This window comes from Aythya ferina (assembly GCF_964211825.1).
Source record: "Aythya ferina genome assembly, chromosome: 12".
Classification (NCBI taxonomy): domain Eukaryota; kingdom Metazoa; phylum Chordata; class Aves; order Anseriformes; family Anatidae; genus Aythya; species Aythya ferina.
This window is the reverse complement of record NC_140308.1, coordinates 11,085,169-11,102,166: the sequence shown is the minus strand read 5'-3', so window position 1 is coordinate 11,102,166 and position 16,998 is coordinate 11,085,169. Positions and strand designations below refer to the sequence as shown.

General features: G+C 39.1%; 1 protein-coding gene and 1 long non-coding RNA gene across 4 annotated transcripts in view; one reads left to right on the top strand and one right to left on the bottom strand.

Annotated features, from left to right (window-relative positions):
• Window positions 1–549: 549 nt before the first annotated feature.
• On the bottom strand, window positions 550–6,215 carry LOC311443562 (olfactory receptor 14C36-like). The gene is made up of 2 exons (XM_084533839.1): window positions 6,058–6,215; window positions 550–1,823 (listed from the first exon to the last, which is right to left on the bottom strand). Exon 2 carries the CDS (start codon window positions 1,798–1,800, stop codon window positions 844–846), a length of 957 nt encoding a protein of 318 aa, XP_084389965.1. The 5' UTR covers window positions 1,801–1,823; window positions 6,058–6,215; the 3' UTR covers window positions 550–843.
• Window positions 5,901–16,998, top strand: part of LOC311443565 — an 18,366-nt gene continuing 7,268 nt past the window's right edge. For all 3 annotated transcript variants that reach the window (XR_014697336.1, XR_014697337.1, XR_014697338.1), the window contains exons 1-5: window positions 5,901–5,947; window positions 15,408–15,466; window positions 15,886–15,999; window positions 16,086–16,239; window positions 16,332–16,398. This is a non-coding gene — a long non-coding RNA (uncharacterized lncRNA). The remainder of the gene's footprint in view (window positions 5,948–15,407; window positions 15,467–15,885; window positions 16,000–16,085; window positions 16,240–16,331; window positions 16,399–16,998) is intronic.

Genomic DNA, 16,998 nt, shown 5'->3' with positions numbered 1-16,998 from the left:
CACTTTCTCTGCTTTCACCATGCTCGCTCACCAAGACAGAACAGAAATCGGGGCCATGAGGCTCCTCAGCCAGCTCCCACATATCTCAGGTCTACCTTCCCTGTGCCTACTTTTTTTGCATTTTGAATTGCAGAGTCCTCATTCCCTGAAAATACCTCAGCTTAGCACGTTATCTTTGGGTGAGTCCACTTTGGGAGATCTTTCACTTTGTGGGCTCCAGCCATTGGCCTACCCATGGAAAAACAGTCCCTGGAGTTCCCCCAGGCTCTCCAGGCTGCTCCACACTTCACTCCTTAAGGACATCATCTGCATGTCACATGTGCCCAGGGAAAGAAGCTCAGTGACCATACACAATCTGCATTATCATGGGATACCTATGGATGACTTCTCAATCCATCCCTGGGTCTCCAGTGGCTACCAATATTAATATGATCTTTTGTCTTCCAAATCCAACCATAAACAGCCCTAGGGTGAGTGTTCACCCATTTGAGTGAAATAGTTTGAGCTTGGTGTTAATACCATCCTTGGAAGAAGAGCCCAGCCATCAGGCACTGGAGAGATCCCATTTAATTACAGACATGACAGGAGAGCAGCGGCTCTGACACAGTGTTAGGCACACTTTTATAGAGGCTTCAGGTGAGACAGAGAAAGTTGCTTCCTCAGGAGAAGTTAGATGAATCCAAACATAAACATAGGAACATTATACCACAGATTACTACAAAATAATATCAACAGCAGTACTAATAATAAAAATCCAAACAAAAGGAATAAAAAAAGAAAGAAAGAAACAAAGAACAAAATGAACACAAAGTACAGTCCAGACATAGGATAACCTGAGAATCATTAGCATAGAGTGATGGGAAATTTATCACAACTGAGAAACATTCGTGAAATCACTTTCTTTATGGCATCCTTGAGCTCCTTGTTCCTCATGCTGTAGATGAGGGGGTTCACTGCTGGCAATAGCACTGAGTACAGAACTGTTGTCACCAGGTCCAGGGATGGGGAAGAGATGGAGGGGGGCTTCAGGTAGGCAAACATGGCAGTGCTGAGACACAGGGAGACCACAGCCAGGTGAGGGAGGCACGTGGCAAAGGCTTTGTGCCTTCCCTGCTCAGAGGGGATCCTCAGCACGGCCCTGAAGATCTGCACGTAGGACAGAAAGATGAAAACAAAACAAACAGAAGCTAAACAGACACTAACTATGAGAAGCACAACTTCCCTCATGTAGAATTGTGAGCAGGAGAGCTTAAGGATCTGGGGAATTTCACAGAAGAATTGGTCCACAGCATTACCTTTGCAGAGAGGTAGTAAAAATGTATTGACTGTGTGCAGGGCAGCATTGAGAAAGCCACTGCCCCAGGCAGCTGCTGCCATCTGGGCACAAGCTCTGTTGCCCAGGATAGTCCTGTAGTGTAGGGGCTTGCAGATGGCAATGTAGCGGTCATATGCCATGACAGTGAGAAGACACAATTCTGCTACAATCAAAAAGAGAAAGAGAAAGACCTGGGCAGCACATTCTGCATAGGAGATGGCCCTGGTGTCCCAAAGGGAGTTGGACATGGATCTGGGCATAGTAACAGAGATGGAGCCCATGTCAAGGAGGGCAAGGTTGAGGAGGAAGAAGTACATGGGGGTGTGGAGGCGATGGTCGCAGGCTACAGCTGTGATGACGAGGCCATTGCCAAGGAGAGCAGCCAGGTAGATGCCCAGGAAGAGCCCAAAGTGCAGGAGCTGCAACTCTCGTGTGTCTGCAAATGCCAGGAGGAGGAACTCAGTGATGGAGCTGCCATTGGACATTTGTTGCCTCTGGATGTGGGGATCTGTCCAGAGAGGAAAAGGCATTGAAAGGTTAGGAGAGTAAGCGGTTTCTAAACTAATTCCATTTCTTATCAAAATCCCCCAGACTGCTTTTAACCTTCCAGGAAGAACTTTTTCAGGTGCCTTACATGACCTCTGTTTGAGAGTATCTGAGGGTGTTACTGGGAGCAGGGCAGTTTAATGGGGACTATTTAGCAGCAACCGTTAAATAAAAGCAGAGGGTGATCTCAGCATAAATCCACTTACCATATCAAAGAGCTTTTCAGCATTGTCACTCCCAATTCAACCAAATTCTGAACAGGGCTGTAGGGATTGTATGTTTTGTTCCCGTGGCTGCACCAAACATGGGGAAGTGATTTTAAGGCAGAAATTCTGGACATCTCTACTGCACTGCAACTGAAACCATGTAGGTCTTGTGAGGCACAGGTACTGTTCCTGAGTCCAGAGTGAGGAGAGCTGGTTTATACATCAGTCCTGGCCTTGGCTGCCCACTCCTGGCACCTCTCTGAGCTGGGCAAAGATCACACTCAGACATTTCCCTGCAAAGAACCTGAACACTGGTGAGATCAGAGGAAGCCAGGTTGCAAGTTCAGATCTCCAAATCCCTCACCTGTCTCATCGCACTTGAGGAGGGCTTCACTCAGCTTTTCCTCCCAAGCAGGGCTCATTTCCACCCAAAGGGCTCATTGCAGCTGCCCAGTGCCACTTCCATGGCCTTAGCACCAAGGTGTTTTCTCCATGGATCTCCGGGAGAGCATAGAGGTGCTATGGGAGAACTGTGCCTTTGTGGAGGGCAGCCTGCAGCCCAGGAGGACCCTCCAAGGAAAGACTCCAATGTCTTGATGATGGGGTGTCCTGAACAGCAGCATACACACACACACACACACCCGTGCAGTGTCCAGAGCCTTCAGGCTCGATGAGGACAAAGGAGGCAGGGAGAGGAGGGGAAACATGAAGAAATGCTTCTGGTGGCAGCTCTCTCTCACTGCCTGCCCATGTCTCTGCTGCCTGAAGCTGTCCCTGCCAGGAGCTGTTTCTCTGCCCCCATGTCTCCTCCTGTCCTCACAGACATGTTCACAGACCCCATCCCACATGCCCTGTGCTCAGCTTTGCCCTGCAGACACCTTCTGAGGACGGGGCACTGTCTATGAGCATCACAGCATTTGCAGATCCTAATGACCATCTGAGAAAAACCCTGAGGGGACCATAAAAGTGAGCATGCAGTGTGTAGGCTGAGGGGTGTGAGGGGACTCTCTGAAGTTTATCACTGACATATTGATCCGCAACTGCAATTCTCTAGGAGTCTCAGTCTCCCATACAATCCTGACAATCCGTTCTCATGTAACCTCTCTCCCCTCCACAGCAGGAATCTGAAAGTCCAAGCTCCAGAAAGTGTCTGCCCCTTCAGGTAGCCCATGCCTTGCCCTTCCTCTTGAAAATCACAGAATCACAGAATTCTATGGGTTGGAAGGGACTTCAGGAGATCATTGGGTCCAACCCCCCTGCCAATGCAGGTTTCCTACAGCAGGTTGCCCAGGCAGGCTTCCAGATGTGCCTTGAGTATCTCCAGAGAAGGAGACTCCACAACAACCCTGGACAGCCTCTTCCAGTGCTTCGTCACCCTCACTGTGAAGAAGTTCTTTCTCATGTTGGTGGGGAACTTCCTGGGCTCCATTTTGTGGCCATTGCTCTTTGTCCTGTCCTCACAAACCACTAAAAATAGGTTGGCCAAATCCCTCTGTCTCCCACACTTAAGGTATTTGTAAACATTAATAAGATCCCCTCTCAGTCTGCTTTTCTCCAGGCTGAACAGACCCAGGTCTCTCAGCCTTTCCTCATAGGGAAGATGCTCCAGGCCCTGTATCATCTTTGTGGCCCTCCGCTGGACTCTTTCCAGGAGATCCCTGTCTTTTTTGTACCGAAAACCCCCTCAGAAATGCCATTCTCTAAAGCCTCTTCTATTCCACACAGGAGAAAGAGGGACAGTCATCGTTACAATAAGCTATCAGCCCCTGGATGAGCCAGCTTTAGAAGACCCCTTGTGCAACCCCATCTGCATTGCCCTGCTGCCAGAGACTCACGGTGTAACAAGCCTGCAGCTTTGTCCTGCCACACGCTGTCCTCTGTTGTTGCACTCTTCACAGACTTTAACTTCTCTCCTATGCTCTCCCCTTGTAACCAGCACCTTGTAAGCTCTGCTGTTCTGTGCAGAGGAGCTGCTCCTGGGCAGAGCTGTCTGTCTGCAGTGCTGCCAGCTTGCCAGGAGCTCCCTCCAGCCCAGGAGCCCAGAGCAGCCCAGCAGCAGAGGACCTGACCATGGCATCACTTGCTGTGTCCCATGGGGCTCCCTGGAGATGTCTCCAAAGCCTCAGGGCTGATAGCTCCTGAAAGGCAACAGGGTCTCTTCTGGGGTGTGTAGTCTGAAGCAGACTGAAGTAATTCCTGACCTTTCCTTTCTGAACATGGGAAAGACATTAGGAGTGTGCTTTGTTCTCAGAACGTGGCTGTCTAACAGGAGGTACGAGTAATTCCCTCCCTTAACCCCTGTTCCATACCTGTTGCCTGGCAGAACACCTTGGCCATTACAGTCAGGGATCATTTCACCTCTCTGAACTTTCTTCACAATTTCTTTAAGCAACTAAAAAAGAAGCATCTAGCTCATTGGTGTCCTACCAGGAGAGAGGGCACCAGAATGCCCTAGAATTTCCCATGGAGAAAGGGGAATGAGACAGTCAGACATCATTGACTGAGTTTTCCGTACTGTGAACACAAAACTTTCTCAACCCTTAGACAAACCTCTTCCTCCTCTCCCACATGACCAGCATGGTGACTGGGATTTGGAGAAACCTCCTCATTGTGCTGATGGTGGCAAGCCAGCTTCTACAGACACTCATTAACGTAGGTTCCGTCTCTATTTGTATGCATACTGGGGTCCTTGGGTGGTCGGTTGTCTGGCATACTTGGGTGGTCTTTTGTTGAAGGCCAGAAGTCTTCCTCGCTGCTTGCCTTCTGGCCTTTCCTGTCTTTGACAGACTTCAGCAGTCAAGCCAGTTCTTGCTGGTTCCATTATCTATGCATACAGTCTTTTATTCCCTTATCTTTGGGTTGTTAAGATACAATTGTGCTAACTAAGACCTAGGAATCACCATCCTTTATCTTGTTCCCTGTCTCTAGTTTTCTTTATCCCCCTTTTCTTTATCCTAAGGAAATTCTTTTGCTTATAACACTCCTTCTTGATTCAAAGTTTTCATAAAATTCTTACCAGTTTCTACTTGGTGCTTGTTTCGGTTACACTTACAGGTTTCATAATCATCTTGTCCTTTCATGCAGCACCAAAATGCACACTGTACCAATACACAGGTTCAGAATACTAGTAAAAGCAAGAACAATATTCCTATAAGCAATTGCTTAAGCCAAAAAAAGTTGGGTAACCAAGAGGTCAGTTTGTTCCATAATTCTTGAATCCACGAGGTGTCATCTTGAACTATCTTGTGTAAGATCTTGGTCTTTTCCCAAATATTTTTGAGATCAGTCTCAATTTTTCCTGCCTCATTTATGTACATACAGCAACAATTTTTCTCATGTCTTTTGCCAGTACGCCCACACACAAAACCAGTGAAAAAAACATTAAGCCTGAATGGCAAGGGGAGCATAGGAGAGGAATATAATAATAATAAAAATGTTGCTGCTTTGTCACAGAGCTTGATGTAAGGATGAAGTAAGGGCCTAGATGTCAGGGGACATTTCCAACAGCTGCCTGTGTGGGGATGCATTTATTTTTTATCACAGCAGAACTCCACCACAGAAGTGCCAGGTGCCAAGCTCCCCAGCTGCCTCCTCTAGACCTTTCAGGCACACACTGCGCTTCAGACTCGGGGTCTGGGAAAGCCCCCCTGAGGCAGGAGCAGCAGGAAGGCCACGAAAGGCAGCGCTCTCCCTCCTCGCAACCACCGACACCCCGCGGCTCTCAGCGAGCCGAGCCCGGCCCCGCGCCGCCCCCTGCCCGCGGCCGAGCCTCAGCCGGGCGCCGCCGCCTCCATGGGGCCTGCCAGAGGGCGGTGCACGCGCACTGGGAGGCCGCGGGCGGCTTCTGGAGGCTTCTGAGGGTGGCGGGCAGCGCGCTGAGGTGAGGGCAGCGCTCGGGCTTCGTGGCTGTGGGGGCGGTGGCAGTGGCTTTGCCAACTGGAGGGCACTGCCGTGACTTCTGTCTCCTGAAATATTTCGTTAGCTGCTCACCTGTGGTGTGAATTCTTCGAAGCGGTAGGCTAAGCGCTGCCGTGGTGAGTGGCGTTGTGATGTGCGAGGCTGTGGTGAAATGGCGTGCAGAAGATCTGTTCTGTTCCAGTAGAAGTGTGCTGTGAAAAATGAGTAAAAATTTCTGTTGTACTAAACTGCATGTCAAAGGTTGGGGTTCATGTCTTTATGTTTTGTTTTGTTTTTCAATGATGTAAGCTTTTGGGGTTTTGCTGACTGCTTGGTCAGGTAGTTAGATTGCAGCAGCCCCAGTCTTCAAGATAATCTGAAGACTGCATGTCGTTAATTGCAGTGCTAAAGAAACTTACAAGTTTAGAAGTCATTTATTGAACTAATTGTGTGAACATGAAAGATGCGTTATGCCTATTAACATTCTTTATGCTGAATATCTATTCCTATAATGTAAGAGGCCTTGCTAAAGGTTTTAAGATTCATGTTTACTACTCAGATGCTCATGAAAATACCCTATCACTTCAGCAGGAGATAATACTACTTTTTAATCTACTGTTTGCACCAGATTGAAGATCTGAGTTGCTTTTGAGTTACTATGGAAGGATGTGGGCCTTACATAGTTGATGAAATAGAGTATAAAAACCAGAATGCAGAAATAAATCAGTTCTATGACAAATCTTTTGAAAATGCGGATGAAGTAAAGCCAGTAACATTAGAAGGCCAGGTAGAGATATTGCTATTTGTGTACAATAAAATAAATAATTTGGTATTTGCATTAGTTTAGGGGGTGAATTATCAAAGATGCGTGTGTTTTTTTTGTCTTGTTTTGTTTTTTGTTTGTTTTTGACTACTGCTTTGTAGTAGAAAAGGACATCTACATGGTTTGCGCCATCTTATTTGTAAGCTTTATTGCTAAGGAAGCTGCAGTACTTGCAGTTTATAAAGTAAATCAGGGCTGCATCGTAAACACTGTTTGCTTGCTTCTAAAAAAACTGACAGTGATGTTTGTTCTGTTTACAAGAACCTGTTGTCTTTTCTTCTTAGAACCTGTTCTTTTCTTCTTAGATTTGTGTGGTTTTCAGTGAAGAACTGAAATGCAGGTGTAGAGCAGTTATTAAGTCAATCATGTACTGTGCAGGTCATTATCAAACAGAATGCTTTCTGGGGGATTATGCCAAATACACTTTTGTTAAAACAAAGAAGTAAGAGTTTGTTGTTTTTCTTTTTTTTTGGGGGGGGAGTGTCACTGAAATGTATTTTGTTGGTTATCAGTATTTGTTTAGTTTAATAGTCACAAGGCTTTGGTCTCATTGAAGTGTGGTTCCACAAGAAACTGCTATCCATATGATGGGCCCTTGTCAGTATGGATGCAAACCAGTCTTTGTTTTGTTAATTTTTTAAAGATGTTTTCTATTCTATTTTTCTTTTCCTTAAAGACTTGGAACTGGAATAGTGTCAGTTTAATATGATTGAGATTTATGGTTATCAGTTAATATTACTGAAACATACCTTATTAAGGGATAAATAAATAAAACCACTATGAAACCAATTATTTCTAAAATATTAAAATGTGCCTTAAAAAATCTCTTCCAGCTTTCAGCCATGTTTAAGGTTCATTTCTTTAACACAATATTCAACTTATCGTACAAGAATCTTTACCAATGTTTTTGTAGTATTCAACAAAATTAAGAAAGCTTATTTAAAATATTTCAGAATAAGTATTTTAAAATCTTAAAATAAGTAACATTTTTAAATTGAATGTGCCTATATCAGAGAGCAACTTGACAATGCCATGAGTTTAAAATACCTTCTAATAGAATTAAACACGTGATATACTGCTTTTCATTATGAAATAACTTACTTGGACCAAAAATGATAACTATATGGATCTTAAAAGCTTGGTATAGGTGGTGTCTTGCTGTTTATTAAATGTCTTCCATCAAACCATTTATAAGGGGTAATTACGTATAGATCAAGGCTCTAGTGATAGCTATACAAATATTTATTTATTTTTCTAGGGAAATGAGTACAGATGCATGTTAGTATATTTATTAATTTCCTTCTTACTGACTTTAGTCATACTTGGTTTCTCACTCAGATATAAGAATTGCCAAATGGCATATGCAGCATCAGATGGTATATATAGTGTATGAGGTGTAAATATCATGAAAAGACTTTAAACCGTACTGCAAACCTTTCTGATGTTTCTCTACTAAATGGGAAGTGCATTCATATTCAGGGCAAATGTGTTTATTAATTGCTCCTTACAGGACCTGTCTTAGATACAACCTACCTGCTTATTTGCAAGTACAATACAATACACACAGATATTTGAGGAGGAGAGGATGAATTTATAAAAACAGTAAAGAGTCTCCAGGCTGTTAATTTTCCATACTAATGGAACATAGCACTTCCATGATTTAGAGGTTTTCACACATCCAAGTATAATGCATTATTATGCAAAGTAAAGGTCAATAGGAAGCAATAACAACATGGAACTTGATTTCACAAATACGCATAAATATATAAATAATTTCAGTGTATGAATAAAACTAGTTTCTGTGGACAGGTCATTAATGCTTTTCAGTTCTCAGTCTTCCTTCAAAGACTGAGGGCAACTTCATTTTTTGAGCTCTGTTCTTAATGCCTCGTTAGATTCTTGTTTCATTTAAAAGTTACAACATTTGTATTAGTTTTTCTTCCAAGAAATAGGTTGCATTCATTTAACCATTATTTCTGTTTTTGTATAGCTTGAAAAATACTGATAATTTGATATGGGGTTAATATTTCTCCTTTTTATTTACTACTACATTTGGCAACTAGGCAAATCAAAGCCAAGTTATGTGCTATAGGAGATAATACATTTGATGTTATTCTTTATGTGACAATAAAAGATTAAAAGGTAAGATACTTCTATATCTAGAAACCTATTTGCATGCTTTATTATGTAAATCATAACTTTGTAATCAGCTTAGGACTGAAAAGCATTATCTGCAAGTGAGTTTTGTCATTTGCCAGGTACAGTAGAAGCTAAATCATTAACTTATTAAAGATATTGTTTTATGTTAGTGTTGATGTAACTCTCTGGACGTGTTCCAGGAGGCAGAAATTCCATTTTCATTCATGTGTACCTTTCTTTTGAAGGTATTGGCAGGCAAATGAAGTACAAGTCTGTAGCATTGCACAAAGATATGTTGTATAACAAAAAGTACACATTCTCATAAGAACTGCACATTTAGGTTATTTCATGCAAATTTCTTTTTGCCCTTTCAAGATTTTCTTTCATTTTTACAAACTTCTGATGAAGGTAATTTATTTTACGAATTTATCATTTATAGTTTGGCTTGGCTTAGGTCTAATTACAACTGTTAGAATTACAGGACAGGGTACAAGAAAAATCACAAATGAGGCTCACAGAAAATGAATGTTATGTTCCCAAAGCTGTTTTCCTGCTAACTTGGTCTGGTGAAAGGCTGAGCAGCAGTGGATACCAGAGTCAATTCTACTCACTATAACCTCATTCATCTTTTTCCTCATTGTCCTAATCACATTTATTTCAGTAATGTGTTAAAATTTGAAGTAATACGTTAAGTTCTTCGCTGTTTAAAATTTTATATATATATATATATATATATTTAAAGAGCAGATAACAAAAATTTTAGGGCTATCAATATTTTATGGAACTTGAATTTAAAAAAGTTGGCCTGAACAATGTTATTAAATGCATAAGTGTATGAATGCTGATATTAGTGTTAAAACCAGAGCACTTAAACTTTAAAGTGGAATTGTTGAAGATAACTTTAAATGAACTAGAATTATCCTGGGTGAAGTGTTGTTTTTCTGTTGTTTTTGTTTGGTTTGGTTGATTTTCGCTATTCCTTTTGATTACCTGGAGTTGTAATGCACAGCTGTTTTGGAGGTTGTAACACTGAAATGCGCAGTAGAACTGTTTGTCTTTCAGAATCTGTTACCTGTGTTCAAGCATTATAATATTTTCTTTGCTTAAAACAAATATTGTCTTTGAGGTTTTTCAAGAAATATTTGTTGTTATTTAAGTTGAATTACTCTGCATCCTACAATGAGATGTACCTTTAAAAATATAAATATACAGGAAGCAATTCAAGTGGACAGCTTTGTGAATTATTTACTGCATTTTCACGCATTTTGTGTTATATTTAGAATATTTTGCAACTACTTTATTCAAGTGCCTTTAAATACCAGTTCATACTTGCTTTGGATGGGGCTTTGAGCAACCTGATACAGTGGAAGGTGTCCTTGCCCATGGCAGGGGGGTTGGAACTAGATGAAATTTAAGGTATGTTCCAAACTAAACCATTCTATAATAAGACTGAATCCTCAAACCTTCATGGGGAGAAGTAGCTCCACTTGTCAAAATGTCTAACTTCTGCCAATAATCTGCTGTAGTTACTGTCAGACTTAAGCAGCTGTAATGTAGTTATAAAATAATTCACTTCCATCTGCTTGGATCATTCAGCGTTAAAGGCTGTTAACACTGTGGCTGTGGTCATTGCCATAGACAATAACTTTGAAAGTACATATAAAGTCTTATACCTTCTATCCGTTCAATTCTATCAGCTTAAATGTTCCTATTGTTTAAAACTTCAGATATACCCTAAATAAGTATGCAATGTTGATTCTGGTCAATAAGGATTTTTTTTTATTATTATTTTTATTTTTTAAGGTATGCATTAATGATGATGTTGTCTCAAAGAACTTTGCTTGCTTTGTGGACACTGAAGAGAATACTGGAAGTCTTGCAAAAGATTAAGAGAACCAGACATCATTAAACGCTGAGAAGAAACTAAACAGCAAATCAGTGGCAACTCACTGTAAATAACAATATTGACTTTTTATGTGTTCAGATAACTTAAAAATTTCTGATTATCTTCTTAGGTCATAGTGTTTCTAGTTCTTTTCAGGAAAAGACATACCAAAGATCAAGCACAGATCTAAATGAAAGTACCAAATCTGTAAGTATCATGTTGTGTAATAAACTGTCAAAGGTGAATTTGATTAAGCATATATGGGAAAGATAAGAAATGCTGTAGTCATCTAGTTGTTTCTTCTATGTAACAGATCTGGGAGACTGTAGTAATTATTGATAGAGTTAAATTGGAGTGGAATGTTGTTTCTTTTCTTTAAAATGCAGAACATATTTAAAAAAAAAAAAAAAGGTGCTAATCCTTGAAAAGGTTATGCCTACTCTTTTGCTCCTTTGCCATGGTTTTATGAAGATAATAGCTGTCTACAGTGGGACTTTCAGTTTTCTAAATATAAAAGACGGTAAACTTTAACGCTGCCGTGAAAACAAAATAGTCCTTATGCTACAGAATGGTTGATGTTTATTGGAGTTTCTTCTTGTTTGTTGAGTAGTCTAATGCCAAGTTACCTTTATCAGCCACCTGAGTGCTGCAGATCTTTGACCAAGTCATGTCTGTTGATTCCTTGTGATAAAAGATGGTTGTTAGAAAATCCCCAGTTCAGAACTGAGGATCTTTTGAACAAGTCTGGATATAGTGTCTGCTACAAGTTATTCCACTGAGGATTTTCACTGATGTTCAATTTACCTTCATGTGCATTCACCTGTTTCTGTTTTTTCCTCCAGTCTGAGGTGTACAGACTTCTCATGATCTTTTATTCTCTTTTTAGAAAGATGTTTAAGAACTAAGCAATGTATGTTCATGCTAGTTCAGATCCCCGTTAGGGCTGTTGCTTGAGATATGACTGTGACCTAATGTTAATGTTTTGTTTTGTTTTGTTTTGTGGGCAGTGGTCTTGTCAAGTGCTTGAAAGAAAATTCTGCTCCATAAGAAGTTAGATACTTTTTTGAAGTTTGCTTCATTAAAATTGTTGCCTCAATCAGAAAAACATATAATTTGGTACAGAGAGAAGTCCGAAATACTTGGAAAATCCTACAGTTAAGTAAGAAAACCACTTTTACCTCAGTACGTGGAAGAAATACTTCCTTGAACAGTATTTTAGTGCAAAGAAAAACATAGTTTTCATTTCTTCTTGATAGATTACCAAAGTATTTTCAGGTTTGCCTTGCAAGGAAAAGTCAGTTGTTCACACGGACAGGTACGGTGTGTTGTGATAAATATTTGAAATTGTTATGTAATCAGGGATTTAGGTGGTGGTGTATGTTTTGAGTTACTATTCTTGATCACTCAAGAGAAAAAAATGCATATGCACGCTTTTGGGCAAGAAGGGAGTTTGAAGCTGTTGATATTTATTCAAAGTACAATAAAAATAGTTCCTTTTCAACTATGGTTTGGTAACAAATATTTGATGGGGAGGATATTTTTCTGCACTCTAAACATGTTAAGTTTCTTTTATTACATCAATTGTTAGAGTGATTTAATATTTTCAAATTCAATTAAATATGAATTGATTTGTGCTGTGCTTTGATTTACTATGATGCAGATCAGATAACCCATACTTAATATGCCTGAGTTGTTGGAGTATTTTAAATTCAGTATCTAGCTGATGGAAAGAACCATTGCTTCATTCCTTGAAACTTTTAAGAAATCTTTCTTTCTCCAGTGACGTTTGATTTTTTTTTTTTTTTTCCTCTAGATTTGAGAAAGCTACTAATTTTCTGTTAAAAAACTGTTTGGGGTTATATGCAGATACTAAAAAGCAAATACTGAATTCAGTTTTCAAATCCGTTTTCTTTATTTCTGTAGTCATGTTAGAAGGTTTTGCTCCTCAGCATAGATTATGCATGAAAAATATTTTGAGAGTGAATTGGTTCTTGAGATTTTAGAAATATTGGTGGTATTTATAAATTGTACTTAAGTTGTATTAGGTATTTTCTTGTTTTCTAGTTGTACATTTGTGTTTATTTCTTCATGGTGACCTATGTTCTACATTAAATACTTAAAACTAGGTTATCTTGTCACTTGGTTATCTTTTTACTTGTTAGTGCTGCATCTACTCTACTCCCCCCCACCCCCAGGTCTCAGGGTTAAACTGCTGAGAGGGAAATCATCAGGAAGCCTTACTTATGAGAAGGAGATTAAGAGTTGTTTGATTTATTAGTTACAAGAACCATTAATACTTTCAGAGAATTTCCACAGTTTCATGATCCTCTGCTAATACGGAGGCTATTTTCAGTTTGAAATTCAGAATGTCTGAAGCCTTAACATAATTGTTTCCCCCTGTGTTCTGGTAGATTTCTTGGTTTGTTTGTTTTTGTTTTTTTTTTTGAGTTCTTTGCAAGAGCAAAGACTTAACGAGTTTCAAACTTAATTTTTGCCTTTTATCTGTCAACAGAAGATTAACTTAATTATATCTAGAGGTTCAAGGTGTTAGCATTTCTGCATTACTGGAAGTGTTTTCTATTTTCTGAAGTATGTGGCTGTGGTCTATTCTTTCTTCGATATTGTTATGAGATTCAGATTTACACAGATCATAAACTAACTTGTAATGCTGTCTGCCACATGCTTATGAAATGTGTTGAAGAAATAATGCCTTATGGAAGTGTATTGGGAAAAGATTTTCCTCGATTCTTAAGTCAGTGGATGGGGGGAAGGAAACAGGCATTGCAAATGTGACCTAATACTTCACATGCTTAAGTATTTTGGTTCCCTTACATTTGTGTTTAAACCATGTGTTCAGTTTTAACAGATGACTGTATGCAGTTTTGGGGAATTACAGATGCATTTTGCATGATACATTTCAGTTTTCCCTCTTCTCCAAGATTCTTCGGTCAATGTCTATACAACATGTCTAACAACTTCCATGATGTGATAGAGGTTTTAATAAATCTTCAACAAATTAATGTTAACATTTGATAATTGTTTGGTGGATAAATAAAAGCTTAGAAATGCATACATACTTTTTAGGAATCATCAGTAGATCAGGAACATACAAAGGCAAGGTCATTCATACTACTAACAGAAAACAACATGTCGTGCTCTTGGGATCCTGCGCTATTAGAAGTGTGCTGAAACTGAAATTCCCCAGGAACTGCATGATTTTACAGCCAGGGTGCTAGAAGCTGAAGAAGAAAAGAAATGATTTCATTGATAATGAAATTGAATGGATCCCAAAGATAATATTCATCATCCTTTTTTCATAGTATTTCCCGCAGGTTCTTTAATTTGTGTGTTTGTTTTCTACAGGAAAACAGTTATGAACTGCAAACTTAGTTATCAAATTTAATATCTTTTTAGTCTTATCAATAAATATCTGTTAGTGGTCCAGATTCTAAGAAGTTAACTTTTAGCTTTTATTTGCTTGCAAAATAATATAGTGAAATTTATGGGATCTTCTCCTATGTGATTTAAATGCCTTCTTCCAGAACAAGTTATCGCTGCTTTTAAGTTTGTGGGGAGTAACGGAAGGTCAGCCTCTGTAAATTGACCTGGGCTTAGGTAGTCTTCTATTACTAAGTTCCTTCCTAAAGACTTAACAGTACTTTGATCCATGGTAAAATTACAGTATTTCATTAGTTAAATCATTTCGATGTATTGAATACCCTTATTGTTAAGCTCAGATGATGTTTCACTACAATTCAAATAAATGCAAAGTTATCTTGGTATACATCTCAAACATGGTGTTTCGTTTTTCCTAGGTAACCCATTATATTCATCACAAAATTAAAGGAAAACTACATGAAGCAAAAAATAGTACTTACCCTAGGAAATACAGTTTGGATTGACCCAATGGTATTTTTAGTGTTGTTGAGTTAAAAAAGGAGCACAGGCAGAAATATATTCTGATTTTCATCTACGTAATATTCACGTGTAACTAAGAACTGGAACAGATTGCTCAGTGAAGTTTTATACTCTCCATCCGTGGAGATACTTGAAGGTCCATCTGGATGCAGTCCTGGGCTACTGGTACTAGGTGACCCTCCTTGAACAAGGGGGTTGATTGACATGACTCCCCTCTCATAGCTTCATCTGTTCTGCAATTAACATGAATGTTCGTTTATAGATGGAATATATGTGAGTGATTAAAACTTGAACTGTAAATCTGGGGAGCTGAAAATGCACCAGTAACAGAGTATCGAATTAATTATGTCATCCAGACTATTTATCTTTTTGTAAAATCCAGACTATTTCATGAAGTTAATAACAAAAGTAGTTTTTTGGTTTTTACTATTTATCTTTTTGTAAAGTCGTTACATTTATGATATGTACTATTTATCTTTTTGTAATACTATTAGCTTAATAGAATATTTCCAGATAGGAAGTATCTGACATAAGTACCAAATGCATGGTTGCAGTAGTGCTTGCAGTAGTAATCTGATTGCTAGTGAATTATTTCTATGATGGTATGGGGCTATTCTGGAATCTGGTTTGTATAGTATAGATAAGTATAAAATATCTTCCTCGATTTCTTATTTTTAGATGGTGTAGCTCAAAATAAGGAAGCAAGCAGAAGACTCTACCCTGCATCAGCATAAATGGTACAAAAACTCAGAGTGATTTTGCTACCATGCTTGCTTTTTTTTTTGTCCTGCCAAACAGGACAATTATCCTTACCGAGATTATCTGTTTTATGTGTAAATAGATACAATACAGGTAGAAGTATCCTTTAATTGTTAAATTGACATTGAGCTCCAGAGACCAGTGGTGGTGTTGAGTATCTCCCCTCTTAAGCTAATAAATACTCTCCTCCAAAGGCTGAAGTCACATTGCTTTTGTAGCAAGTGAGGCTGACACTCTGTTTCCTGATATTGCTACTTAGAGACAAATTATTATGGCTTGGATACACATATAAGTGCTGAAACATACAAGTGGGCAACCTAAGGGGAGAATTCTAGTTGTATGTAAGACAGTTTATTTTCTGTTTGGGCTAACCCCAGTTAATCTTCCTCTATTCTAGCTTTTATCCAGAAATAAAGTGGTTTCAAAATGAAGTGACTGTTACAGTGAAGGTAAAAATAGCAGGTATTGCTGACTATAAATGTGACTTTTCTAAAGAGAAGGTATTTTTCAGGTAAGTTTATGAAACTTAAGTTTAATAAACCTAAAATGTGGCTGTTAGTTTGTATTTATTTATTTTTAAACATTTTTATAATTTAGTGCTTGTTCAGGAGACAAACTTTATTTGGCTGACATAGAGCTACATCAGTACGTGCTTACAGAAAAGTCATCATGTGTGATTAAGGATAAAAAGGCTGCTATTAGCCTCACAAAAGAGAAGAAAGGAGCATGGTGCAAGTTACTAAAGAAAAAGGTGAAGAGAAAATTGATTTGAGAATTACTGAATATTTCTAACATACTAGCTGTGCTTTGGTACAGATATTTCAGACTGTTTTTTGTTAACAGAATCCTAATGTGTCTTTTGATTTTGAACACTGGGAAGATTTTGAAGACAAGGGTCCTTTTCCAGTTGGTAAGGATTGAATAAGTCAGTGTTCATCATGTATGAAATGTTTATCGGCAGTAGCCAAAGATCTGGTTGAGTCTTCAGACGACAGCAACGTAGAAAGTGATGAGAAATGTGGAGATAAATCTTTATTATCTGTTAAGGATAATGTTGCAAAATATTGTCTCTCGCATGATCATTCCCCATAAAATTGCTGAAACTGAACGTATAGGTTGCAGAACTGTGTTTATTTTTTGGAGGAAAATAGTAAGTAAAGTCCTTCTTGTGTTCTAAGCATCTGAAAAAAATTCTCTCCAGAAGAACTTTATGTATATTGTCCAGTGCTTTCGCTTCAAAATTGTTGGCTTTAATGATGACATGCACAGATGTACTTTTAATTTAAGTAATTAAAGAGCTTTACTTACCTTAGTTTGCTGTGTTAGCAATAGTTAATAATTTCTGCAATTTCACAAACTCTGATGGTCTGTCAATTATTTCTACATTATCCTTCATACACATACGGAATCAGTTTTGTAGCAATTGCCTGTTTCAGTTCTGCATAAATAAATGATGCCTGAACTCAGATGGCAATCTGTACCTGACTGGAAATACATGAACTTGGCATGA